This window comes from Myiozetetes cayanensis, unplaced genomic scaffold, assembly GCF_022539395.1.
Source record: "Myiozetetes cayanensis isolate MyiCay16 unplaced genomic scaffold, myiCay2020 scf143, whole genome shotgun sequence".
Lineage (NCBI taxonomy): Eukaryota > Metazoa > Chordata > Aves > Passeriformes > Tyrannidae > Myiozetetes > Myiozetetes cayanensis.
Window position 1 is genome coordinate 41917 of NW_026087082.1, and position 27334 is coordinate 69250.

The 27334-nt window shown below is 40.2% G+C and overlaps 1 protein-coding gene across 7 annotated transcripts; it reads right to left on the reverse strand.

The window, feature by feature from the left end:
- Positions 1-509: 509 nt before the first annotated feature.
- LOC126637134 (AN1-type zinc finger protein 5-like) lies at positions 510-25536 on the reverse strand. 7 transcript variants are annotated; one of them, XM_050310072.1, is made up of 7 exons: positions 25305-25531; positions 19356-19460; positions 19105-19268; positions 18594-18705; positions 17678-17775; positions 2441-2566; positions 510-2161 (listed from the first exon to the last, which is right to left on the reverse strand). In XM_050310072.1, exons 3-7 carry the CDS (start codon positions 19259-19261, stop codon positions 2013-2015), a joined length of 642 nt encoding a protein of 213 aa, XP_050166029.1. In that variant the 5' UTR covers positions 19262-19268; positions 19356-19460; positions 25305-25531; the 3' UTR covers positions 510-2012. The 7 variants fall into 7 exon arrangements, with proteins under 7 accessions (XP_050166029.1, XP_050166026.1, XP_050166030.1 ...); XM_050310069.1 differs by having other exon boundaries at positions 25061-25531; XM_050310073.1 differs by lacking the exon at positions 19356-19460 and having other exon boundaries at positions 25305-25532.
- Between the last annotated feature and the right edge of the window lie 1798 nt (positions 25537-27334).

Here is a 27334-nt window from a genome sequence, read left to right on the forward strand (position 1 = left end):
TGTGTTGTGTACTTTTGTTTTTCCTTGGGACAGGTACGTCTGGCATATGTGACATTCATATTTGGATACAGACCCTGACAACTCTGCCCAGGCCTTCTGAGGAAGATTTTAACAAAACAATGTAGTCAGTATACTGGCTGTATTAGAACAGATCAACTGGAAATAGCTTCTGTAACTAAAAGAAGAAATAAAACAACCCAATACCCACAACAGAACACAAACATTTAAAGTTCACTGTTAATATTTCCTTCATTCCCTTTTGAGTACACTGTTGTTTGCTGTCATCTTTTGTCTGGTCATCAAGTAGTTACCTGTCTTTCAGCTGTTCATGTTTCTCTGACCTCAACAAGTCATCTTAAAAAAGTCAGTATGTCAAAATAAGAAATAGGAGGAGGTTAGAAAGGTTTAAAAAAAAAATCTATACAAACCTAGTACTAGCTTTGTATCCCAACCTCCACAGGGCCACTTTTAAGTTAGAGCAATAAACCAATGAACTAGCACAAAAAGCATTTCCTTCTGTACATGATTTTTATTATTTACATAATACAACAGAGCATAGATGCTGGATAGTGTGATTATGTGCAAAACCTAAGTATGAACTATCTGTACATGCTTGCATATCTGATAACTAAATTGAAAGAACAAAGTTATAGCAAAAGATTGATGCTTTTAATGGTGAACTAAAAAACTAAGATTGAACACTGCAATAAAAATCATAAGTAGCATCTTATGCACATACACAATTATTTACACATGAGAAGAGGAATTACAACACTCATCTACACTATACTTGATTATATAAAAAAACCCCACAATTTTCATACATCACAAAAACCCCTTCCATTATAACACAGAAGTGATATTACCAGACAAGCATCAGTGAACTCTACTGCCCTTTCTAGTTATTATACAAAGCTGTAGATAATGGAGTCCATGCAATACACCCAAGAACACTACAGTCCTACACCCAAATATGATTAAAAATGATAAACCAGCCCTCCAAGAGTGGTTCCAGCTCCCACTACAGGAGCCATGTTGGGTATGATTTCCATACCCAATTATTGTTACATTTAAAACTTTTTTTAATTGAAAAAAGCTCCTAATATTATTTTGAACCCAGAACACACTGAATTTAAGAAGTACATGAAGAATAAACTTCTCAAATACTTCTGCAACTTACAAAGATGCATGTGTCACTTGATAGAGTTGCAGTGGTATGCCTAAAAATGCCACATGTAGCTTTTGTTTTGTAAGTTAATTTTAGCACAATATTGTGCTAAACAATGTTATTAGCTATGCAAGGAAAAGCAGACAAGTGTTGCAGGTCAGTTCTTAAGTTTCTAACAGGGCATTTCCTTTGGGAAATTAGTTTCATTTTCAAGATTCTAAAGTTAATGTTATCTGTTCCAAAATAGATTTCTTCTTATATATATATCTTCCCCCCCCCCTCCATTTTTCTCATTGCAATTGCTAAATGACTTTTTTATTAAATATAACACCAACACTCATCTTACTGGGTGGTAGAGCACTCTACATGTCTTATATTCTGCTGGAAAACAATAATGTGTGAAAACTAAAAGTAGAATAAGATTTTAAATGGATAGAAGTAGACCCCCAGCCTTTCTGGCAAATCCTTCTCCCAAACAGGCACAGTCTTTGGCTAGTGATATACACCTTGAACAGCTCAAAAGGCAGATCTGCTGCAAACACGAAGTATACATCTGTTTGGTACATGTGAACTAGAGCCTGTCTTCTGTGCATGTGTCTTCCTGTGCAGGTTCTGACCTTCCAATCATATTCTGAGAAGAGCATATGTGTTTTCAAGGGCTGTATCTATCCAATTCTGCCTGTAACAAACACTCAAATGTTCTGAAATGTCATTAAGGCAGACAAGGCTAAAATTAAAACTTTGGAGAACAAAAGAAAATGGCCATGCATCTGCTCTTTAATGCCTTCCTAGGGTATATTAAAATAAAACAAATAAAAGTCAGTCTTTACACAAGTAGGTTAGTTTATATTCTCTGGATTTTTTCAGCTACCACAACTGGATTCTCTTTCCTGATTTTTGCTGCAGCTTCTGTTTTGTAATCATATGGACAGTTATGCTTGTCAGAATAACGGTGAAGTCCACAAAATAAGTTTCCACATCGGCAATCAAACCCTGTATAAAGAAAAAAGGAAAAGTAACATCACTAGGAAGCTTTGGACTTACGAAAGCTATAAATTAAGGGCTTAGACATTACAAAGGGGGTATTTGCAGCTACTGTAACAGATTAAGTTAAATGAATATTTTCAAATATCAGCTTTATTAAGGGATCTAACATTATGGATTTTGAAACAGCAAAAAAGAGTTTAATGCCTACAGATTTCAACATATTTAATCTAGTAAGAGGCAACTAATCATATAAATCTATTCAATATTGACATAGTGCTATCATACCCGTAAGGCCAACCTTCTTTCTGCATGTGAAACACCTGTTCCTCTTTGGTTTAGGCAGTTCAGAAGCTTTCTCTTCAGTCTGTGAAGTACTAGGTTGAGAAACTGATAGGCTTGGTTGAGTAACAACTGTTAAAGCAAGAAATAAAGGTTATTTTCTTCCTTTTCTTGACTTCACTAGCATGTTTGTATTTATCAACAGTAAATTCCCCTCTACTAAGACCCTGAAGTTTATTGTCTGAAGTACTAAGTAGAATAGGTATTCTATTAACTTTCCTTTTATCTCTATGGAAAATGATCAAGTTTTCCCCACTGTTCCATCATCTAGAAAATACAGTGTCATGGGTTTACTCTGGGCTAATTTTTCTCTCACCCCCCACACAATTGCTGTAAGTTGAGAGAAGGTTTATGCAGACAAAAGAGATCTGATTGGGGAGAATAATATTAGGATTTATTACTAGTAAGATAAAAACTAAAGAACTATATATACAATTCTAACCAGGTAAAAGTGCTATGTATTTACAGAAATACCCCTCCCCCCTCATATCAGTTCAGGAGGAGAAGCAGTCTCTTTTCCATTTCCGGAGCTATAGGTCTTTCAAATAATTTTGCAGCACTTCTTCTATTATCTCTAGGATGACAGCTCTGACTCGTCGCAGCTGAACTGTTTCTCTTTCTCTCTTTCTTCTATGTCGACCTCAGGGTTGGACCTACCCACTCCTGGGCTAAGACCGGAGGCTGGGGGTTACCCAGGCCCTGTGGGGTCTTCCATGGACTGCAAGGGGACACTTGCCTCACCATGGTCTTCCCACAGATACAAGGAGTAATGGCTTTTGAGTCTACCCCTGTTGCTTGTGGGGTCCCTCCTCACGAGACAGTCCTTGATGGACCTCTCTAGCGTGAGTTTACCTTTGGGTAACAGTTCTTTCATTCTCTGCTGTCCCTTAAGGTCACAAATTCGGCTGCACCAGCATGGATCCCTCACTGGGATCACACATCCTACCCGAGCCAGTTTGCTCTAGTGTAGATCTCTCTCTCCATGGGCCACAGGTCTCCAGCAGGACTCTGTTTTATCTAGGCCTCCCATGGAGTCACATCTACTTCATGCACTCTGCTTCAGCGTGGGTTCCTTCATGAGCTGCAGAGGGGGGTTTCCTCTCCCCAGCAATCTTCTACAGGTGGCAGGGGTTTTTAGTTTTCAGTCTCTTCCCTGCTGAAGGGAAAAAGAAAGAGAGAGGGGGAGAGAAGGAGTTTCCCCCTCCCTCGGGCTTCTCTTCTCTCTCCTGCGGCTGCCAGTTTTGACCTTGGAGGCTCCGTTATCTCTCTGCCGGAATTCCTTCTGCAGCATGTCTCACCCAGGTTTTTCTCTGAAGTTTTTTTTCCTCTACTCGGTTACAGGAGAGAAGGGGGGCCGGCCCCCCCTTGCCTGGGCCAGACTTGGCCCTGGGGGGGGGCAGATGCCTGGGCCCAACAGGGCTGGCTGCTACGCTGGCTCTTCCATTTTCTTCTGCGCAACAGGCTTCTCTTCCGTTTTCTTAAATATGTAATTGGCAGAGGTGTTACTAAAACTTTTGATTGGCTTTGCTCCAGAAATTCACCTGGAAAAACTATTTTCAGCCCTGGGGGGGAGGTTGGTCAGTAAACCCATGACATACAGGATACCTAGTGTTATCACCTGTATACACCCATATAGATCATGTACACACAATATTAAAAGTAATGTGACCCAGTTTAAATTATTCCAAAACAATAACAACATTGTCAAAGTTGTTGAACAGAGAGGATACTTCTGGAAAAGTCAACAGAAAAATATTTTAGAAACAAGTGACATTTACAGTAATGGTTTTTTGTCATAGTATCAAGTTATTCTGCCACTATAGTTGCCAAGTCAGATGATCTAAAACCTCAAACAGTATAACACCTAACGTTCTTGAGCTTCAAACCAGATTCTGTGATACATCAAGCATACTATTACAAACCACATAGCTCAAAAGAGCCCTTGTTTCAGACACTTTTTTTCACTAATTTAAAGAAAAAAAAAACATATTTACATTGGATACCAGTATCCTTGTACTATATTCAGCCTTAATGATCAAGCAGTTTGAATTGAAATGACATTTTTCAGTTGCCTTTGTTATGAACACTTTTGGTCAAATTTGTCGCTTTTTACTCAAGTTTATGCAGAATAAAAATGGGTCCTTCTGTGAACTTCTGTGGATCTGTTAGTTTTCTTTGAAAAATTAATTTTTTATCAGTTGTTTTTAAAATCCTTTTAATATTCAAATTAGTGCAGAGGACAGTCAAGGGAGATGTGTTTGTATACAAACTTTAACACATACAACCCAAGGAGTCTGTCCCTGTTCAGTTTTCCTGGACACTCAGTTGTATGATTACATCTATTGTCTTAAAAGATATTGAGTAAGCTATAAAATACACTCCATAATTAACAATTGAGAATATAAGTTTAAAGGACTCACTTGTAACCAACTTCATGCATACAAATAGGATTTCTTAGTTGAGATCCTTTTGGATCAGTAAGCATTCCATACTGAAAGTGGATTTTTTCCAAACATCATGAACTTTTAGTTAACTTAGTTAACTTTTTATTACCTTTACTGTTAATACCTGCTCTTATAAGATTTTACTTGTATTATGTTCATATGCCTGTTACTACTAACACAAAGCCTCACAGATCCAAGCCCCATTTCACAATTCACTGTAGAAGTTAACAAGGAGAGTCTCCAGTCAGTAGTTCATATTTCAGATTGTGAACAAGATTCAGTAGTGACAAACTTCCAGAGATAACAAGTAACTTTCAGTGCTCATACCCAAAAAGTCTTAAACAGGAAAACAGTACTTTCTTATGCAATATGATAACTGTAAGTCCTAAGGAACAACTCAAGCTCTTTACTGACTTTATTTTTGAATATTCTACAGATTTTTCTAGAAAGTGTGAAGAGTTCAGCATCAACATTATTTTGCTAATTCTGAGGACAATAATACTATCCAGTCTTGGATATATGTTTTTTCCATATTTAAGCATGCTATTAATAAAAAGCAAAGGTATGGCACTACAATCATAACTGCTATTAATAATTTTCAGAGTAATTTCCACAGCTGTTTTTTTTATTAAACAATTCCTTTGTCTTGACAATTAATATTTTCAAGATGAACAGGTATAACCCTTTGAATTTGTCTTTAAACCCCAAGGAAAGTAGTGTTCAGTATCAGATTGTCTAATTCAGAGCCTGTGACCAAAAAAATCAGGTTAAAAGCACTGATGCAACAGTGTAAGCCTGTTAGATATCACAGACCTTAGGTGATAGGCATTAAGAAATTGACTAAACATCTCCCAGTCAAGTAGCATGGTCAAGCTCCTTTTTGATTTATTACCAGTCTGTTTAAAATTAAATGCTAGTTGTAAGCTACAGTAGATGGAAAAAGGGAACCTTCCAGTTCTCTCTCCCATCCCACTCTGGGGGAGTAAGCAAGCGAGCAGCTGTGTGTGCTTAGCTGACTACCAGGGTTAAACCACAACAAGCATTTTTGGTGCCCAATGAGGGGCTTGAAGGGTTTGAGATAACAACAGATTTGACTGGAACATGCTAGGTCAAATTTATAGCTGTTAGTGCTGTTTAGCTAGTAATCAGCAGGCTCTTGAGCTTGCCATGGGCTCACTTGCCTGACTTAATTGAAGTGTACTGCTCGTTAGTGGCTGTTTACCATCTTACTCTGCTGTGTCTGAGAACATTTTGATAATAGCAATGACCATGCATGCACATGGGCTGGCAGATGTCCAGGGCATTGCTGCTGTACTGGACAGGCTGGAATTCTGTATGAGCTCAAGTCAAAGGGATTGTGACCTGTGGATAAGTCCATATGGGAACAGGACACTGAAGCATCTGTGGCCATGGTTACATCTGTGCCACAGCATGTATGCCTCAGAAGGGATTGTGGCCCAAGAAGTCCACACTGGAGAAGGTACACCTTGAAGCATCTGTGGCTGTGGATAAGTCTATGACAAAGCAGGTACACTCCTGAAGGGACTGTTGCTGTAGGTAAGGCCACACTGAAGCAGGTACATCTCTGAAGGGATTGTGCCATGCGGGAACAGGTGCACCTCAAAGCAACTGTGGCTGTGGATAAGTCTGTGCTGCAGCAGGTATACCCTAAAGAGACTGTGGCTCATAGATAAGGCTCCACTTGAACCAGGTACACTCCTAAGGGACTGAAGTCTGTGAATAAATCCAAGTCAAAGCAGAAGCAAGATGTATTGGGCCTGGCTGAGCTGGAGTTCATTTCCCCCATAGTAGCCCTCACAGTGCTGTGCTTTGCATTGGTAGCTAGAAGGGTGTTGATAACACATCAGTGTTTTGGCTACTGCTGAGCACAGCATCAGCACTGCAACATTCCTTCCTCAATTGAGGGCAAGATCCTGGGAGGGGACACAAGTAGGCCAGCTGACCCAAACTGACCAAAGGGATATTCCATACCATATGATGTCAGCTCAGATATAAAAGCTAAGGTACAGAGCAGGAAGGCAGGCATTCATTGTCTCCAATGGTTGCCTGCTGAGAAACCATTACGCGTGCTGAAGCCCTGCTTCTCGGAAGCGGCTGACCATCCCTGCTCATGGGAAGTAGAGAATAAACCATGTTATCTTTTGCTTTGCTTTTGCGTGCACAAGCTTCCACTTTGCTTCTGCTTTAAATAAACTGCCTTATCCCAACCCACAAGTTGTTTTTTCCACCTTACTCTCTCCCCTTCCCAGCAGGACAGGGGAGTCATAGAGCGGCTGGGTGGGGACCTGGCGTTCAGCCAAGGTCAACTCACCACACAAGGGGAGGAGCTCACTGCAATGTTAAACCCTATGGCCTGGTACAAAGGGACCAAGAGTAACCTGGTATTTGAGTTGCATGTTATAGGACATATTTATAGCCGGAACCACCTGAACCAGTGGAGGTCAAACCTCCCAAGAAGTGGTGCAAGTGCAGCAGTGACCAGATTTGAGCTCACTGAGCCATCAAGACAAAGAGATAGCGTAGTAGATAATTTTGTGTCACAAAACAAAGATTAAAAACAAATCCATCTAAAGGAAAATGTTGCCAACTACTACAAATGTATTTCCTCCTCAATATAAATAAACTGACAAGCGTTCACTGTCACAACCAGCAACATGGGAACTAGAAAGCAATGATAATCCTAAGTGCAAAGGTCCATTTCCCAAAACAGCTGCCTAAGAGGATCCTCCCCCCACAACTAAAACACATTCCAAAAAAGAAAATCTGGTAACATGCAGAAATGGGCAACTAAAAGGTCCCCAAGACCTTACTCTACACAGATAACACATGCAAACACATGCAAAAAGGAGGCATTCACCCACTCTTATGCCAGCAGTTAGATCTAATAATGAGTTTTGATAATGAAGTCTTCAAAGTTGCTTCCGATTAACAGGTAGAACAGGGACAACACCCTTTAACTAAAGCTCACACGTAAAAACAACCCCCCATTTTTCATCAAACTGTATCTCAAATGAAATATAAGTTTTAGTTGTTCCGACATAACATTAGTAGTAAAATTCATCAGATAGTATCCTGCCAACTGCTTGTCACAAAATACTTCCCCTAATATACATGAAATAAATTTTATGCCAGAAATCATACTGTGTTAATCATCAGGCAAAAGTACTCAAAGTGATTGCCATATGACTCCCATGGAATAAATCACTAGATAAAAGCTGAAACGATGGTAGGAAAATGGTTGTTGCTGTCACCTGCAGACCTACCTCCTCAGTACCAATAACCCTATTCATATGGAGCAAAGTCTTTTATCACCAGAATATGTTTTATTGCCTTAACAGAGATCCTGTTGGTATGTAGTCCTCTGTTCAGCAGCATGGTTATTTCTCTTGCCAACCACCAACTCAGGTTACCAGATGAGGTTTGTTTCCCTTCAATTTTATGAGACCAGCTCTCCTGCGACAAGGCTGAAGAACTTGGGAGCAAAAAGAAGTTCCAGAAATTGACACGATTAAAAAAACTTATTAATAAGTAATACAACAATAAATTAACCACAGGCATTGTAAAATGCACTATCATCAGGAACAACAAAACAGGCACAAGGGATGCCATTCAGAGGGACCAGGACAAGCTCAGGAAGGGGGCCCATGTGAATCTCATGAGGTTCAACAAGGCAAAGTGCAAGGTCCCGCAGCTGGGTCAGGACAACCCCCAATATCAATACAGGCTGGGGGATGCAGGGATTGAGAGAAGCCATGTAGAGGACTTCAGGGTACTGGTGGATGAAAACCCAGGTGGCAAAGGCAGGGACCGAGAGAACAAATAACCATCCACTGTAGGAGAAGATCAGGTTTGAAACCATCTAAGGAAACTGCAGGTGCACAAGTCCATGGGACCTAATGAGATGCATGCACAGTTCCTGAGGAAACTAGTGCATGAAGTGACTAAACCACTATCCATCATATCTGAGAAGTCATGGCAGTCCAGTAAAGTTCCCACTAACTGGAAAAGGGGGAAAAATAACCCCCATTATTAAAAATGGAAATAAGGAAGACCCAGGAAACTACAGGCAGGTCAGTCTCACGTCAGTGCCTTGCATGATCGTGGAGCAGATCCTCCTGGAAGCTATGCCTAGGTACATGGGAAATAAGGAGGTGATTGTCAACAGCCAACATGGCTTCACTAGAGGCAAATTGTGCCTGACAAATTTGGTGGTCTTCTATGACAAAGTTAGAGGATTGGGAAATATGGGAAAAGTGACAAAAATCATTTACTTAGACTCATGAAAAGCATTTGGTACCACCCCACACAACATCCTTGTCTCTAAAGAGGAGAGACACAGATTTGACAGATTGACCACTTGGTGGATAGGCAATTGGCTGGACGGTCGCCGTCAAACGCTAGATGTCCAAGTAGAGACCAGTACCAACTGGCATTCCTCAGGGGTCCCTATCAGGACCAGAGCTGTTTAACATTCTTGTCAGCAACACAGACAACGGGATTGAGTAAATTAGCCAATGAAATCAAGTTGTGTGTTGCTGTCAAAGTGCTGAAGGGAAGGGACCTGGACAGGCTTGAGAGGCAGGCCCATTCAAACCTCATGAAGTTTAACAAGGCCAAGTGCAAGGTCCTGCACCTGGCTCAAGGTAATCCTAAGCATAAACACAGATTGGTCAGAGAACAGACTGAGAGCAGTCCTGGGGAGAAGGACTTGAGGGTGTTGGTGGATGAGACCATTGACACGATCCAGCAACACACACTTGCATCCCAGAAAGTCAGCCGTATCCTGGGCTGCTTCAAAAGAAACATGATCAGCAGGTCAAGGGAGGTAATTCCCCCCCTACTCCACCCACGAGACAGCACCTAGAGAACTGCATCCAGCTCTGGGGCCCCAAGCATAAGAAAGACACGGACCTGCTGGAACAAGCCACTGAGAGGGTTAGAGGGTTGGAGCACCTCTCCTATGAAGATAGGCTGAGAGAGTTGGGGCTGTTTAGCCTGGAGAAGACTATGGGAAGACCTTATAGCAGCCTTCCAGTACCTAAATAGGGCCTAAAGGAAGGCTTGAGAGGTACTTTTTACAAGGGCATGGAGTGATATGACACAGGATAGTGACCTTAAACTGACAGAAGGCAGGTTTAGATTAGATATTAGGAAGAAATTCTTTACTGTGAGGGTGGTGAGACAGTGGAACAGGTTGGCCAGAGAAGCTGTGGATGCTCCATTCCTGGAAGTGTTCAAGGCCAGGCTGGACAGGGCTTTGAGCAACCTGGTCTAGTGAAAAGTGTCTCTGCCCATGGAACTGGATGATCTTTAAGGTCCCTTCCAACCAAAACAATTCTACAGTTCTATTATCATAAATCTGCTAGGATAAGGAACCAGTACAAGAAGTGCCTGAAAAATAAAAAGACAAACAACCCCCCCACAAATACAAGTGTTGCACTGTATATTTGGGAACATTTACTTCTCTCAGTCTGAAAGTAAGATGCATCTTCAAAGCAGACAGAGGAAGAACAGCAAGATTACTAACGATTAGAAGTAAGCCCCAAGACACAGCTGTTCAACCTACACAAAGAAATGCCCTACAAATAGGAAGAATAACGCTACCCTGACCCCAAAGTATTAAATCCACAGTGACTCTGAGACTTCTGAAAAAGTAATAAACACTGTACCAACAATGAGCAAGAAATTGGGCAAACAGGGCAAGGGACCTGCATGGATGAATAAAGAACTCCTGTTATTACTCAAGCATAAGCAGGACATATAAAGGATAGGGAAGCAGGGTCAGGCCACTTGAGATGAACATAAAGAGGTTGTCAGAGGAAGCAGAAATGAGACAAGAAAGACCAAGGCCCATCTGGAATTAAATCTGGCCAAGGATGTCAAGGGCAACAAGAAGGGCTGCTTCAAGTACATGAATAATAAAAGGAAAACAAAGGCTAATGTGGCTGATTAGTTAATGGAGAAGGGACCCTGGTGACAGGGGACACAGAGAAGACAGAGTTACTGAATGCCTTCTTTGCACTGGTCTGCACTGGTAAGACCAGCCCTTGGGGATCTCTGACCCAGGAGACCAGGGTAAAGGAATGTCAGAAGGAAGACCTTCCCTTGGTCAAGGAGGATTGGGTTAGAGAACACCTAAACAAACTTGATATCCACAAGTCCAGGGCCTAGAGGAGATGCATCCCGAGTGCTGAGAGAGTTGGTGGACACCATAGCAAGGCTGCTCCTGATCAGTCTTTGAAAGGTCTGTGGTGATCAGGAGAGGTGCCTGGGGACTGGAAGACAGCAAATGTCACCCTAGTCTTCCAAAAGGGCAAGGAGACCCAGGGAACTACTGACCAATCAGCCTCCCCTCCATCCTGGAAAGGTGATAGAGTGCCTCATTCTGGAGGCCATCGCTGTCCACATGGAGGACAAGAGGGTGATCAGAAGTCAGCATGGATTCACTAAAGGTAAATCATGCTTGACCAACCTGATTGCTTTCTATGATGAAACGATGACCTGGATGGATGAGGGGTGGATATTGTTGATGAGTGGATTAGCAGTGGACACTGTCAACCTCAGCTTCAGCAAGGCTTTTGACTCTCTCTCACAACATCCTCATAGGAGAACTCAGGAAGTGTGCACTGGATGTGGATTGAGAACTGAGCTGACAGATCTCAGGAGATCATAACCAGAGGCACAGGGTCTATTTGGAGGCCTATCACTAGTGGTGTCTCCCAGGGTTCAATGCTGGGCCCAATATTGTTTAACTTACTCATCAGTGACCTGGATGAGAGGGTTGATGCCTCCTCAACAAGTTTGCTGCCAAGACAAACATGGGAGGGGTGGCTGATCCCCCAGAGTGCTGTGCAGCCCTTCAGAGGGACCTTGACAGGGTGGAGAGATGGGCAGAGAAGATATGTGTGAAATTCAGCAAGGAGTAAATGCAGGTCCTGCACACCAAGGAGAATAACCCCAAGCATTGGTACAGGCTGGAGGTGATCTGCTGGAGGGCAGCTCTGTGGAGAAGGACCTGGGAGTCCTGGTGGACAATAAGTTGTCCCTGAGCCATCAGTGTGCCTTGTGGGCATGGAACCCAGTGGTGTTCTGGAGTGCGTTAGGAAGAGCATTTCCAGCAGGTCGAGGGAGGTGATCCTGCCCCTCTACTCAGCTCTCATGAGGCCACATCTGGAGTCCTGTGTCCAGTTCTGGGCAACAGGCAAAACTGATGCACAGGAAGTTCCATGTGAACATGAGCAAGAACTTCTTTACTGTACAGATGACCAAGCACTAGAACATACTGCCCTGAGAGGCTGTAGAATCTCCCTTACTGGAGATATTCAAGAACAGTCTGGACATAATCCTGTGCAATGTGCTCTAGGATGACCCTACATGAGCGGGGAGGTCAAACCAGATGGCCAAGTATGGTCCCTTCAACCTAACCCATTCTGTGGTTCTGTAACTAGACTTTCAAAACTGACAGTGATTTTCCTTACACACACCAATACAGCTGGAACAATTCATAAAGGACTGTATCCTATGTGAGGGACCCATACTAGAGCAGGTAAAAAATGTAAGGAGGAAGGAATAGTAGAGAACAGTTGTGAACTGACTGCAACCCTCCATTCCTCCTGCATCACTCAGAATATAGAGGGAGGAGGTAGAGAATCTGGAAGTGAAGCTGGGTGAAAGGGGTGAAAGGAAGGTAATTTTAGTTTTATCTTTGTTTCTTACCATCATGCTTTATTTTTGTAAGTGACGATAAAATAAATTCAGAAAGGGCTACCAAAGTAATAACAAGGTTTTAGAAGCTTCCTCGATACCCAGACAAATTAGCTAAAATAGACCCCTATCAGTTTAACAAAATGCATTGACTTCCACAGTAATAGGAAGCAGTAAGCATGCCAGTGAAGAGTGAAATGCTTGAGAGCATTAAAAAAGAGTTTTAAGCATTCTAACTACTTTTACATGAATGTAATCCCCAACTCCTACCATGGAAGACCTGAAAAAAATGAAATAGAAGAAGGGATAAAGGTAATAGAGAGTACCCAAAAATCTTCAGAAAAACATACTGCACTTCTGCAGCACCAGAACTGAAGATTATACTACAAATTACCAAATTCTTGTGCTGCACATTAACATAACTGACTTGTATATAAAGTCTGAGTCAATGAAAATGAGACTGACAGTATTTATTATGCTTTATCAAGCTTGAGAATAAATATTTTGTTATTCAGAAACTGCAACTGCTATGCTGACCTAGGTGTCCATGATAAAAAGCTAAACTGTATATTCAATTTGATGCCAATGAACTGGGATAAAACTATTCTGCAGCATATAACTAATCTCTCACATGTTTAATAGACACACTGAATATTTTTACTCTTACATCAATATAACAGATACCCCTGTTTAAGTACCACACTGAAATATGGTTTAGACTGGCTGCCATCAAGGCTTAATGCCTGTTGCAAATCTCTCAGAAAGATACAATAGCATGGTATTGGCAACAAGCACAAGACCAGCAGTTTGGCCCTCAATCTTATTTTTCAAGATAGACAGGTTCAAGACTTCAAAGAGATTATTAGCTCCATTTCAGAACTGTTTCAACTGGGGGCTTCTACTCAAGCTACAGCAGACATGGGAAATGGGAAGATAATTTGGAACACAAGACAAAATTGACGTATCTGATGATTTTATTGACAGCCACAAAGGAACTGTCTACATTTAAATACTATAGCCATGTTCAAAAACAAATCAGAATCAGATGTTAAAACAAGAGGTAAACAATATAATTTATGATCTTGAACATTCAATATCTCATAAGATATTAAGCATATTACTCAGAATATTATCTGCAACACACTGTATATTTCATAGCTACTGGTTTTATCTGTAACACAAGTGAGGGCAACCCATAACACAGGGTCTCAACCCACATGTAGGACAGCTGTGGTGTTGGACACTAAAATAACTCATCATATTGGCTTGGTACAGAGCCAAAAGACAAATGAGCTAATCATCATCTCATTAATTTCATTATATGGCAACTTTCAGGAATGGAAAGGGTAACCTACAACATGGATGGAATAAGACTGTAAGTTAACAATGTTTGTGGAAGATTTTTTAATACTTATTTTACACAAGACCATATGCATTTCAAGTTCCAGTTCACCTTCTTCATAGGCAACACTACTGCACATCTGTAGCTTCAGAGTAATACCTCACCACATTGCTCTGTAAAAAAAAGCTATTACTGGGTTCAGAAAAATAAAGATTTTGATATGCATGCTAGACTAATTAAATCTGGAAACACTAACAGCTCTGAGAGGAGATTCATTCAGAAAGGTAGTGACCCACAAAAGCCCAAAAATGCTAGAAATACACTATGACTTGATATAATAGGATTATTTAAACATACTTGTTTTCACAACAGTTTGGCTTTAGTGCTCAATATGTAAGTCAGCTCTCTTGTATGGATCTTTTATTGCCACTTAAAAATCTGTTTAAACAAAACAGGTTTCTTCAAGGTCTCTACTATGCCTCATCAACCTGGTAATGGTATTGCTCTGATGCAATAATCAAGGGAAATAAAGAAATTAGATAAGTTTTTTTGCATTTAATTCCTATAAGTTAGAAAGGAAAAAAACCCCACAAATACAAACAATAGTAAGTATTTCAGGTATATTCTGCCTTTGGTCAAGACTGAACTAAAATTAAATCCTTAATTAAGTGCAGAAGCAGATCAAAAGCCTATAAAATGCATGATATAACTAATGCTCAATTATGAATTGGAGTTTTGATATAAAGGTATTTATATTTCATTGACTTCTATACAGTTCATCAGATAAGCAACTGAACACATGCCACAATTCAATTACAAAACTACAACAAGCAAGAAAGTTGAACTAAGAAATTACAAGTTATAACAAAATATAGCATGTTAGACATCTAAATTACAACCAACTAGGCCAGTTACATCTGTCATGCCTTTCTTCCTTCAAATGCTAAGATATGATTCATTGCCTTCAGGCCTGATTTGTTCTGAATGAGAATCCAGGTTACAACCTCAACCTGGGAAAAACAAAAGAAAATACAAGCCTGTTAAGCTTCATTTTTGTCAACTTCAGAACCCTCTGGAATCAGATGCTTAAAATCCAAACAGCAAGAGTGTATACTTTCATTCCACAGAATTGAAGACAATTGTGCAGACCTAACTATTTAGAACTTTGACTTGCAGAATAAAATGAGCCTTCATAATGCTTAAGGAAAAAAACCACAAAACCTACTTTGCTTCAAGGCTACATCATTTGTTCCAGACCTACAATCTGATAGACAGTTATGAAATTGAATTGCCAGGGTGAGACTACAGATAAAACTAAAGTATTTTAATTAGCAACATCATGATAGGCATTATCTTGGAGAATTACATCTCATAGAAAGTATTAGCTTTGTTTTATGAGGTGACATTAATTATCTACTCTACTATTGTTTCAGCTCCTCCTGAAGAGAGACCAATGCATATTGGATGCTGCAGAAAAAGAGAAGGGAAAAAACATAACTAACCCAAACAGAATAAGGATTTATAAAAAGTTGAGGCCAGTTTTTTTTGACTGCAAGACACTTACAGGATTGATGTACTAGTAAATACACTACATGTTTGCTATATCCTAAATGTCTGATAAAACCTTTGTAATTTAAAAACAGTATACAAAGACACTATTCTGTGCTGTCTAAAATCTGCCCCAAACTTGATGAATTTCAGCTTTTAGATCAGCTGAAGACTGTTTCACAAATTTAAGGATACATACTAAAGAAGACAATTTTTTTATAGAAGGTTTTTTTCCTAAACATTCAAAATCCATAGTAGTTTTCCCCATGATCTCTACACAAGCTTTAACAAAGCTTTGACTGGTTTCAACTCTGAGTTTCAAGTTGCAAGATTATCTTGAGTTGCTTTTAGGGATTTCCCCCCCCCCCATTCTAATCAATAGAGTGCTGTGTGACACTACCATTTAGTTGTCTTGTTATGAGAAAATGGATATTTAGTCAACAGAAATAGAAGACTGCCCTTTACAGTTGGTAAAGTGACAAAACCCTATTGGCAGTTTTAATTAGACAAAATTCAGATATTACTTGACCACTGCTATGTTTTTCTTTCCTACCTGTCACTTTTTCAGGTAGCAATTCCTAACAAGACAATATGGGTTTATAAATATTGTAACAAAGTATAAATTTATAAGTTACATACTGTTGCAATGGATCTACAGTATATAAGAAACAACATTAAAAACTTCTGGTTTTAAGTGAACATGTTTCCAAAATGGCTTTTTGTCGTTTTTTGCTAACTCACTTTCTTCTTCCCAAAGTCCCCCACATTATCTCTGTTCAGCAATGTCCTAAGGAGATAGCTGGAAGTTTTCTCATTGGCTTTTATCTACTCCTTTCTATTGGTTGTTAACCCTTTCTTGTTTTTGGTGGTTCTGCAAGACCCCCTGAACTTTTAATTGGTTATTCTGTAATCCCCCCCAAACCTATATATATCCCTACCCATACAATAAATCTCTCTTGCTCGCTCCTCTGCTGGTCTCTGTTGTGAGTCTTGTTGGGCTCCATGGGGACCACGTAGTGGGAGGCAGCGGGGGAGCATTTTCCCCTCCAGGTAATGGGCTAAAAACCCCAGGCCCTGGAGCCCCCTTTTCCCTTTCCCAATCCACCGTCGCAACATACAATAATTCTCTTCAGAGAGCACAAGTTACAAGAAGCTGAAACATGTAAAAATCTCCTTAGTCCATACATAATCAAAAAAGAATATAGTAAAAGCAATTGTAATTTAGTTCATGTCACATTTTTAACTTAATATGACTTAATTAAAATAGTAAAAACTATGTACAAACACTGAGCAATTAACTATCAGCTGTAACAGCAGTCTTATTGATAAGTATGCATCTATACAGTGTTGAGTGGTACCTTCAGGAATTTTCAACACAAAACAATTTTATCTTCAGTTGTAGCAAACAGATTTTCCTATTAAAAATCAGCTTTTAATATTTTAAGACTGTTTCAGAATTATTAAAATTAATAAGTATCAATACCTATAGATATCAAACAAGCATATTAAGATACCAATTTGAATATACTGCTATATAATAAACATGAATACACTCACTTTTTTAAACTGAACATTCTTACTAAACAATTAGTGCCATAAGTATTCTATATCCACAGAACAGCATTTCAGTTATATCTACTGCAGATATCTTTAGCAGTCTTCATTAGTATTTTAAATCAAGTATTCCCTTATTCCCTTCTGCCCCACTCTCATCCTTTTTGTAGAATAGAATTTAAGAATTCTGTTCTTCAAATGCAATAAAACCATTTTGATTGTCACAAGTCAGCAGAAACTGTACTGCTAGACTTTATAAAGAAATAAACACTGACTTCAAAATTGAACATTTTGAGCCCAGATACAATTTAAGTGTCTTTCTTTTAAAAATGAAGGGTTGATAGCAAAAATGCTCCTCAAGTGTCAAAAGTTATGTACTAAAATTGAACACGTCTGAAAACTATATTCTGGCACTAGTAATTCTTCTTGATTCTGAGGGTATTAATACTCAAGAAGCATTCACAATTAACAGTTCCTCAAGACAATCACCACAAAGAAATATGCCTACTTGAAAGTAAATAGTCAGCTTCTGTTAAGTCAGTTGTATCCAGTATTACTCTGCAAACATACCTGGCTCAATCTCTGTTTTTGGTGATACTTTCTCCTCTCTTGAAATGCTCATTTCTGTCATTTGCTGCATTACAGGCAAAGCGGCAACAAGCACATTTCTGTTTACATACAGTGAAATGGGTGATTACATTAGTTTGGAGTACATAATAAGAGCTTAAACTGTCAAAATCCATCAAACTATCCAATCAGTTATTATTGATACATGTTTTCATGTTCCTGACCTGATCTCTCTTCCCTAGAAGAGACTAGGCAAACTGTAGCAAATATTTCCCCAGATAAATCAGAAATGTCCTTGTAAATGCAGTAAGTCCAACACCAAGCACTATTTAGTTCTCATTTATAAAGATTCACAAAGAACTGTAAGGTGCACTGTCACTTTTTTCTCTGCAGAAACTCTCTGTAATAGGGCAATTTTACTGCAATGTTACTTTAACTTGCTATATACTTAGTTCATTCAAACCTCAAATAATTACCTCCATCTGGGGAAGGGTCTAAAAATCAAGTCTCATGAGGAGCAGCTGAGGGAACTGGGGTTGTTTCACCTGGAAAAAAAAGGAGGCTGGGGGGGGGGAGTCTTATTGCTCTCTACAGCTACCTGAAAGGAGGTTGTAATGAGGTGGGAGTCAGTCTCTTCTCCCAAGTAAGAATTGATAGGATGAGGAAACGGCCTCAAGTTGTGCCAGGGGAGGTTTACATTGGATATTAGAAAAAAATTTCTTCACCAAAAGGGTTTTCAAGCATTGGAACAGGCCGCCCAGGGCAGCGGTTGAGTCACTGTCCCTGGAGGGATTTAGAAGACTGTGTAGACATGGCATTTAGGGACATGGTTTGGTGGTAGACTTGGCAGTGTTAGGTTTATGGTTGGACTCAATTATATTAATGGCCTTTTCCAACCTAAATGATTCTATAGTCTTACCTTGATTTTCCAGATGTGCTACTAGCAGTACCTTCACACTTGCTTAAGCTACCATCTGCTCCCTGTACAGATGCAGAGTCTGAGGTAGGACTGTTTGAACCACTAGCTGCCCCTATATAACAGAAATTTGAGAAGTTAATTATAAGCAAAGTATAGAATATAAGTTAGTCAAGTAGTTCTGAATATAGTTATGAACCATTTCCAATCATTCCTCATTCTACTGCATCTTCTTAATTAAAGATGGACTATGTTGTCAATGACCAAAACACAAGGATTGTATAAGAAGACAATTGTAGCAGTGGGTAAGTAGAAATCCAAATTAAGGTTCAACACCAAGTGGGCCACAATAAATTACACAAAAAAGCATTTTTATTGTGATTTAAAGTATTATACCCTTTGATATTCATAGTTTTAGTATGCAGCAATCAGATCTCCTGAAATACATTTTGTGATTCCTCTCATCACCTATACAATATATTTTCCAGACACACACACAAAAAATGTCTCAAACCTTTACCCATTGGGCTGATTCTACCACTATTCTGATGTCGCTGAAGATGTTCTTTGTAGCAAACAGAACACATGCCATTTGTTCTAGGATTTCCATAAAATCCACATCCTGTACTACACAGCATGGGCCCTGGAGTCTGGTTTGTCTCTTGAGCCATTTCAATGCTGTAAATAAAACCAAGAACTGCATTAAGAACTGGCATTTCACCAAAATCAATTACAGGGTTATAGAATTAAAGTAAGTCTGCTTACCTTGCCCACAAAAAGTGATATCAGCATTTTTAAAGATGGCTATATGGATGTTAATATATAATTCAATACTTCAATTGTATTGATAAGTAACATTGTCAGGAACATCTAAGAGAGGTAAAAAACATTATCATAGTTTAGTGGGTTAACCTTGGCTGGATGCCAGGTGCTCATCAAGCTGTTTTATCACTCCCCCTCCTCAACTGGACAGGTGGAGAAAAAGACAATGAAAGGCTCATGGGTCAAGATAAGGACAGGGGAGATCATTCACCAATTACCATCATGAACAAAACAGACTCAACTTGGGAAAAAATAATTCAATTTATTACCAATCGAATCAGAGTAAGATGAGAAAACAAAACCAAATCTTAAAATACCTTCCCCCCCACCCCTCCCTTCTTCCTGGGCTAAACTCCACTTGTGATTTTTCTATTCCCCCACCCCTCCACCCCCCAGTGGCACAGGGAATGGGAGTTGTGGTCAGATCATTACACATCTCTGTTGTTCCCTCCTCCTCACATTCCCTGCTCCAGTGTGAGGTCCCTCCCACAGGAGACAGTCTTCCACAAATGTCTCCAACATGGGTCCTTTTCTACATGCTGCAGTTCTTCACAAACTGCTTCACTGTGGGTCCCTTCCATCTTTTCTTTCCATGGGGTATATTCCTTCAGGAACAGACTGCTCCAGCATGGCTCCTTCACAGGGTCACAAGTCCTGCCAGCAAACCTGCACCAGCATGGGCTTCCCTCAGGATTACAGCCCCTGCTCCAGTACCCTGCGATACCTCCCTCCCCAATCTTGGTGTTTCCAGAGTTGTTTCTCTTAAATATTCTCACTCCTCTCTTCCAGTTGCTGTTGCGTAGCAGTTTCCCCCTCCTTCTTAAGTGTTATCACAGAGGTGCTATCACCATTGCTGATGGGCTCAGCTTTGGTCAGCAGCAGGTCCATCTTAAAAGTGACTGGCATTGGCTCTGACACAGGGAGGCTTCTAGCAGCTTCTCACAGAAGCCACCCCATGGCCCACCCTGCTACCAAAACCTAACCATAGAAACCAAATACACACAGTAAAACTGAGAAGCAATATAGTTATCAGACACCAAACTGTGTGCGCAGGTTATGACCAACTTGAATTAATTGGCCAACAAAAAATTTATTAACAACCTCTGAGCACTTACAGCATAGAAAAAAACCCACCAAACCACAGATAGATGGGTAGAACAAGCAGGACCAAGTTTGTATCTACTAAACAGTTCTGGTAATTAGCATAGTTTATCTTTGCAGACTCCAAAAGGACTGCTCCACTTTTTCAGTAATGGTGATCTTACATCATTCCAATGCTAATCCCATTATTAGCAGTTTGTACTTTCATGACATTTGTTAAACAGAACAAAAATAAAAAAAAACAACACTGAAGGATGGGCAACAGTCATTTTAAGACTGTATTTTATATCTGTAGAAGATGTTTCTATAACAAGTCTTTTAACTTTGCTTAAATTGCATACAAAGCCCAATACTAAATATTAACTAGCAACAACATAAGCCCTCAAAACATGATCCAAAAGCGTTTCTGAAATAAGCTTAGACCAGATCTTACTCTTCCATGAAAAGGAAAGCTATTTTAGACTGTTGAACACATTAATTTACACACCCCATGCATTTCCAAAGAGCCAGTTAAATCTTTTGTCTTTAAGATAAAGGCAGACTTCTGCATCTCAAAAAGGTAGATAATTCTCTCATCTCTGCCATCAACTGCAAAAGTTAGGAATAAAAATATTTCACCTTCACTGGTAGTTGACCACTGCAAAACAAAGCTAGATAGAAAAAAATAGCTAGGTAGAAAAACTGATATAGTAACCAAATCCTTAGTTCCCAATGTCAATAAAACTACAATACAGTAATCAAGCAATCTACTACAAACTGAGGAAACACTTGTCCTCCAAAATTTAGATGTAGTGAAAGTACTGCCTATAGCATTTGGAAACATTTTAGTGAAAACTCCAGATTACTGCTTTCCTCTTTAAGGGGAGCCACAAAACAGGATGTTTGTCTGCTGATGCTCATGAAAACTCAAGTAGACCAAATGTTAATTAGTGCATAAAGAAATACTTTTTATAACTTAAAGCCACACTACAAGCTGTTACCATATATCTCAACAGTATGAGAACTGTAATTGACAGCAGCATTTGTCTAGTTAATCTAAACTTCTAGGATCAAAGTAAATCAACAGCTGGAGAAAAGAGTAAAATCAATCTGCTTGCCTGCTGGTGGGCACAGGTCTTCAACAGTTTATACCTTTGTTTCAGTACTAGAAAGCAAACTCAAACTTATTCTGATATACCTCTTAAGAAATTGCAGTTTTACAGCCATACACCAATCAGTGGATACAACAGAAAATTTAAGACTTTAAAAAATTACTCATTTTTATTGTAGCTCTAAGTTATTATAACACAAAGACTGTACTTCTGCGGGTGCAGTCAAAGCCCTATCAAAAATGATAACACATACACTATCATCATCAATTTCAATTAACTTGTTCCACTTTCAAATTAGCATGTTTCACCACTTACTGAAATAAAGACAAGATAAAATACAATAAAAATTTAGTTATATGTTAAATGTGACTTTGCAAAATTGTAACTGCTTGAAAGAAGGTTGCTGCCCAAACTATGGGCAATTAAGATAAAGCTAGCTTACATAAACAAAAGGGACTGTCAGGGAAGGCAGGAAGGACTTCTAGCATGTAGCATTGCAAGGGAGACAAAAGAGGGGTGGGGGAAACGTAAGCTGTTTGAAGTGATAAAACTTTATGTAACTACTCTATAGTAAGGAGCCACTGGTGGTCTAGTGGTAAGGGCGCGGCGCTGTCACCGCCGAGACCCGGGTTCGATTCCCGGTCAGGGCCACTCCCGGGCTGATGGAGCTCGTTAGCCCTTAAAGGCAACCCATCTACGTCCTAAGGACCTCGCTGCCACCGTCCAAGCTCGCTTGGCCCCGGCAGATGAACCTTAGGATTAAAGGGTGGGCTCAGTTCCGCGCACACTGGGTCTCACCTAAAAAATCCAATGCGCAGGCTGGAAGGTGTAAAGACCTTCCCCGGATTTTTGATCGCGAAGACTGGCCATTATTATTATTACTCTATAGTAGTAAGAATAGGAGTTAGGTAACCAAATGTCTATTTAGATAAGGCAAAGAGTGTACGTGATAGATAATTTTGAAACTCACTCCTTCAAATGTATAAAAAGCTGTTGTGTTTCTTTACTCGGTGGAATGTATGGGGGGGGGCAAAACCCCCTGCATCTCCCCAGCCATAATAAAAGTGTGCTTTACATATAGTTCAAGGATTTCTTTGAATCGTTACTAAGTTTAACTTTAGGTATTAATGCTGGTATTAACATATTACAAACAAGAGTCTTTATAGCTCTTTGTCAGCACAGTCCTTCACTACTTGAAATGCATGCTGCTAATTAAAAGATCAAGTTGTTATCCAATGCTTAAGAAATTCTGTTTTTTCAGTCCTTAAAGTCTAGGTATCACCTGACTGGGTTATAATACACTTTCCAGAATTTAATCTAATAACCAGGACACTAAAATATGCCATTTAATATTTTGAATCAACAGTGAAAGTGAAGTTTTCAGAAAAGACGGATTACAGACTTCTCCAATTCTTCCCTACAAACTTTTCTACCAAGATCACAAAGTACCTAAGGCCTTACAAATTCAGTTGTACTACTCTGAAAAACAAGCTAATAGCACTATGTATCTGCTTTACCAAACTTTTTTCAGAAATTTGGGTCACATGGTTGAGCACATTAGCTTCTGCCTGTCACAAGGCTGCAGTGCGACAGACTAATCTAAAGACTCAGACATAAAACCTTGTCAACAGGGGCCTCAGAAATCAGCTCCTATTTATATCTCTGAAGGCTGCCAACTCCAACAACCCATAGAAGTGAAGCAGCCAAGCATGCACCCACTGTAAGAGAAAAATACAAAATTCAATTAATATGACTACAGTTCCTTTTCTAGAGGAAAAGGGAGTGCAGATACTTCAATCAAGAAAACTGCCTCATGATGCTGCATTATCTCAGACATTTTCATCTCTATTTCACAACAAGAATAAAAATCAGCTATGATCAGAGGCCTAACATATTATTACACTCTCACAACCGTACAAATACATTCCCCAACCTTTTGGTTGAGTGGTTATAACCAAACCTTTGCAAAAAATATAATGAACTCTCCTATCTCCAAAAAGAGCAAGTCTTAACCCTCAGAGATGTCCATGTTTAACCCTGACCTCCCAATATAAAAAGGAACTATTTTATTCAGTGCGTTAACTCAAACAGTAATTTACACCACTGACCTTCACAGTTATTGGCAAGTTTACCCACCCAAACTAAAAGTGGAACATAAATACTTTGTTATTATCACAGTTAACAGTCTCATAACTAAAACATCTTTTTAGTTCCAAATTACAACTGAGGCATAGTCAACTCTAATAACAGCAGATATTTAGATTATTTGAGAGGCAAATCTAATTAAGCTTTTGTGCACACCAAGTGCACTTCCAAGAAACTACAACTTATGAACTATGTGACATGCATAATAAAAGCACTTCAAGTTACCCTAATATTTCATAGATTCATAGAATGGTTTGGGTTGGAAGGGACCTTAAAGATCATCCAAGTTCCAACCCCCCTGCCGTGGGCAGGGACACCTCCCACTAGACCAGGTTACTCAGGGCCCCATCCAACGTGGCCTTGAACACTTTCAAGGATGAAGCATCCACAATTTATCTGGGCAACTTGTTCTAGTGTCAGACCACCCTGACAGTCAAGAATTTCTTCCTAATATCTAATCTAAACGTACCCTCTTTCAGTTAAAAGCCATGCCTCCTTGTCCTATCACTCCATGGCCTTGTAAAAAGTCCCTCTCCAGCCTTTTCAGAGGCCCCATTTAGGTACCACATTAATTGCTTAATATAATAAAGGGAATAAAAATACTAATTTTAAATCAATAATAAAACCTTAGATGGGGTTAAACTGGCTGGTTAAATAAATACTTATTTATCTGAATATCCCCGTCTAGAAAATGAACCATAAAAAAAAAAAAAAAAAAAAACCAACACAAAACCAGCAAGGATATTCGAGGTATACGCCTCTCTAACAGCGTTCTAGATGAAGCAAAAAGAAGAAATAAATGCGGATCAAACCCAGGCATTTCCCAGTGACAATTAAATGCAGCTCAGTAATCCAGACAAAAAGGGAGGCACCACCAAGTGCTCAAAGCTTGTTACGTTTTAGTCGCCATCGCCTCCACACACCAATGCCCTCCCCCAGGACACCAAAACACAAAAGACGTGGAAGCTGCCGGCCTAATGCTTTTTTAACAAAAACCCAGCTCCTCTCTCAGCGAGGACTGAGGAAGCCCTCGTTGTCTCCCTCCCTGCCTGCCCCACTAAGGAGGGAGTAGGGTGTACGCCATCCTGACCCGGCGGCCTCCCACCGCAGCACCCATCACGTCAGAGAGAGAGTCCGCCAGATAAAACGATAGACGCCCTGCCACTTCTCGCCTCGCGAAAGGCAGCAAAAACGCCTTGGGGAGGCCCAAGCACCCCCCGCGCCGCTCCTCTGGGCACACCGCCACCGCGCTAACAGCTCTCAGAAATCGAGTCCACATCCTCCCCCAGTCACCCTTCAGTGTCCGTGTACCTGCTCCAGGCAGGGGGTGGAGCGAGACACCCCACGGCCGATGTCGGAGGCGCTGCAGATGGCTTCGGACTGTTTCTAAGAGAACGAAGGGCAAGAGGACGTGGGGCACGAAGCTGGTGGTGCCACCACCGCTTCCTTTCTGCGGCAGCGGCGCGGAACGAAACGCGCGACGCACAGGAGAAAGACGAAAGGAAGGCGCAAGAAAAAGAAAGAATTGAGGAAGAAGGGTTGAGGAAGGAGGGACCTGAATCCGCCGGTCCGCTCGCGTCAGCTCCGCCTCCTCCTGGCTGTTGCTGAGGCCTACATGCCAGCGCGCTCCCACGCGAGGGGAAAGAGAGGACGAGATATTTGCGAGGCGGCTCAAAATACCGCCGCCATTGCCTGCGGAGTCACGAACTTCCCCCTCCCCGAGACTAGGGACTATAGAGGAATGGACAGAGACCCCACACGTCATCTGCTCTCCCGGGGGTGGGAAAACGGAAGGAGCAGTGACAACCGTCTCGCATGGCTTCACCCCGCCCACGGAAGTAAGATGGAGCTGCGCGTAGAGAAAACAAAGCCTTTCCCCCTCCACTTGCCCTAATAACAGACGCGTCCACCCTTAATTAACGTTGCCATTTAAACTTGAACCTGTAGTTGTGAAAAATTGAGGAACTGATTTTATTCCAAGCAAATTAAAATGAACAGAGGGTACTAACAAAAGAACTATTTCTGTATATTTACTAACTTATAGGCGTATCGTGGAGACTGTAAGGTGAAGGGTCCTATCTGGACCTCTCACCAGGGATCTTTCGCGGCCGGGAACAGGGAACAAATTATGAATAAAAATGTATTCCTCTGTGCCATGTGGATACACAGAGAGACCCTCCATGCCTTGCAATGTGAGGATGATGCAAGATCCCCCTGTACGAGCCCAGGGGAGGTATGTTACAACCAGCCAAAAGATAACACCCACTTCCAAAGCAGAGAAATTACCTTTTAAGGCAACAAGCGGACAGTAAAATGAATATTCAACAACTGATATCAAAGGGTACAAAAAGCGCAGTTTTCAAACAGCAGTGTGCTCTTTGTTTGATTCAAAGGTGCACCCAGTGCTGGAAATGGGTACCCAGCACTGCAATAAAAATCTCTTGCTATATTTCTTTGTCCTGCAGGTATTTTTGCCGTCTTCAAAATTCCAGAGAAAAAGTAACTTATAACACAGTGGTGTCACAGGTGAATTAACAAGAGAAGTCGTCGTTGTGGGGTTAACTAAAAGGGTTTTATTAATGATTTAATGAGAATCAAATGATAGTTAATGATTGAATAAAAATTAAATAATAATAAAAATTACAAAAAACTGCTGCCATACAGGAGAGCTCAATGGGTTTAAGGGGGCTACAGATATTTATAGTATAAAGTGATTGACTTGTAGTCAACCCTCCCTTTGGTGTACATGCAGGAGTGCAGTTGGAGCAGTTTTAGTTTTGTCTAGTCCCAGCTCAGGCTGGTGTTGTTAGCTCCTGATAGACTCCTTCGTTCCTGAGAAGATATGACCTAGCACAATTCTCAAGGTCTGCACATTAAGGATTATTTCCCTGAGGCTGAGTTGTTGGTGATGCCTGAACCAAAGTACTGTTCACTCACATCCATCACAAGCAACCATTAGTATTTTTTAACCTTGCACTCCTGTTTTATCTATCTTCTGGATTCATTGGCTATTGTCTACTTACACTTTTATACCTAAACAACTATTAAGTACTAATTGGCTACTTTTCTACTTAAAAAAAAAAAAAAAAAAGATTATCTGATAATGAATTGTCCCCAGTGATAACTCAGTTTTAAAAGAAATAGGATAATTCTGTGCTTGATGGTGGAGTTTTTTTCTGTGAGATTATAGTATAAATAATTTCTTGTGAGTTTTATTGATTTAAAATTCTAAAATTTTGAATGTTTGTAAACAGTATTTGCTAAAAGCAAAGGAATCTCTATAGTATATAAAGATATCATATTGAAACGTTATCCAGACAACTGGGACAGGAAGGGATTTGTTGTATATGGGATAAAATCTCTTTGTTCTATGGTCTACCTTACAGTTTGCTGTTTTTCTCACCGATTTTATTGGTTGTGACCACCTATAAGCATAGGGTAAACTTGAAATCCAAACCTTGACCTGCATTCAGATTTGCAAATTTGTGGGTCACTGAACTTCACGATTAAGTATTTATATATTTTTGCATGTCCAAACTTTAGATCAGACTTTGTGCCTATTGGATGTTGATAAAACTACATGTT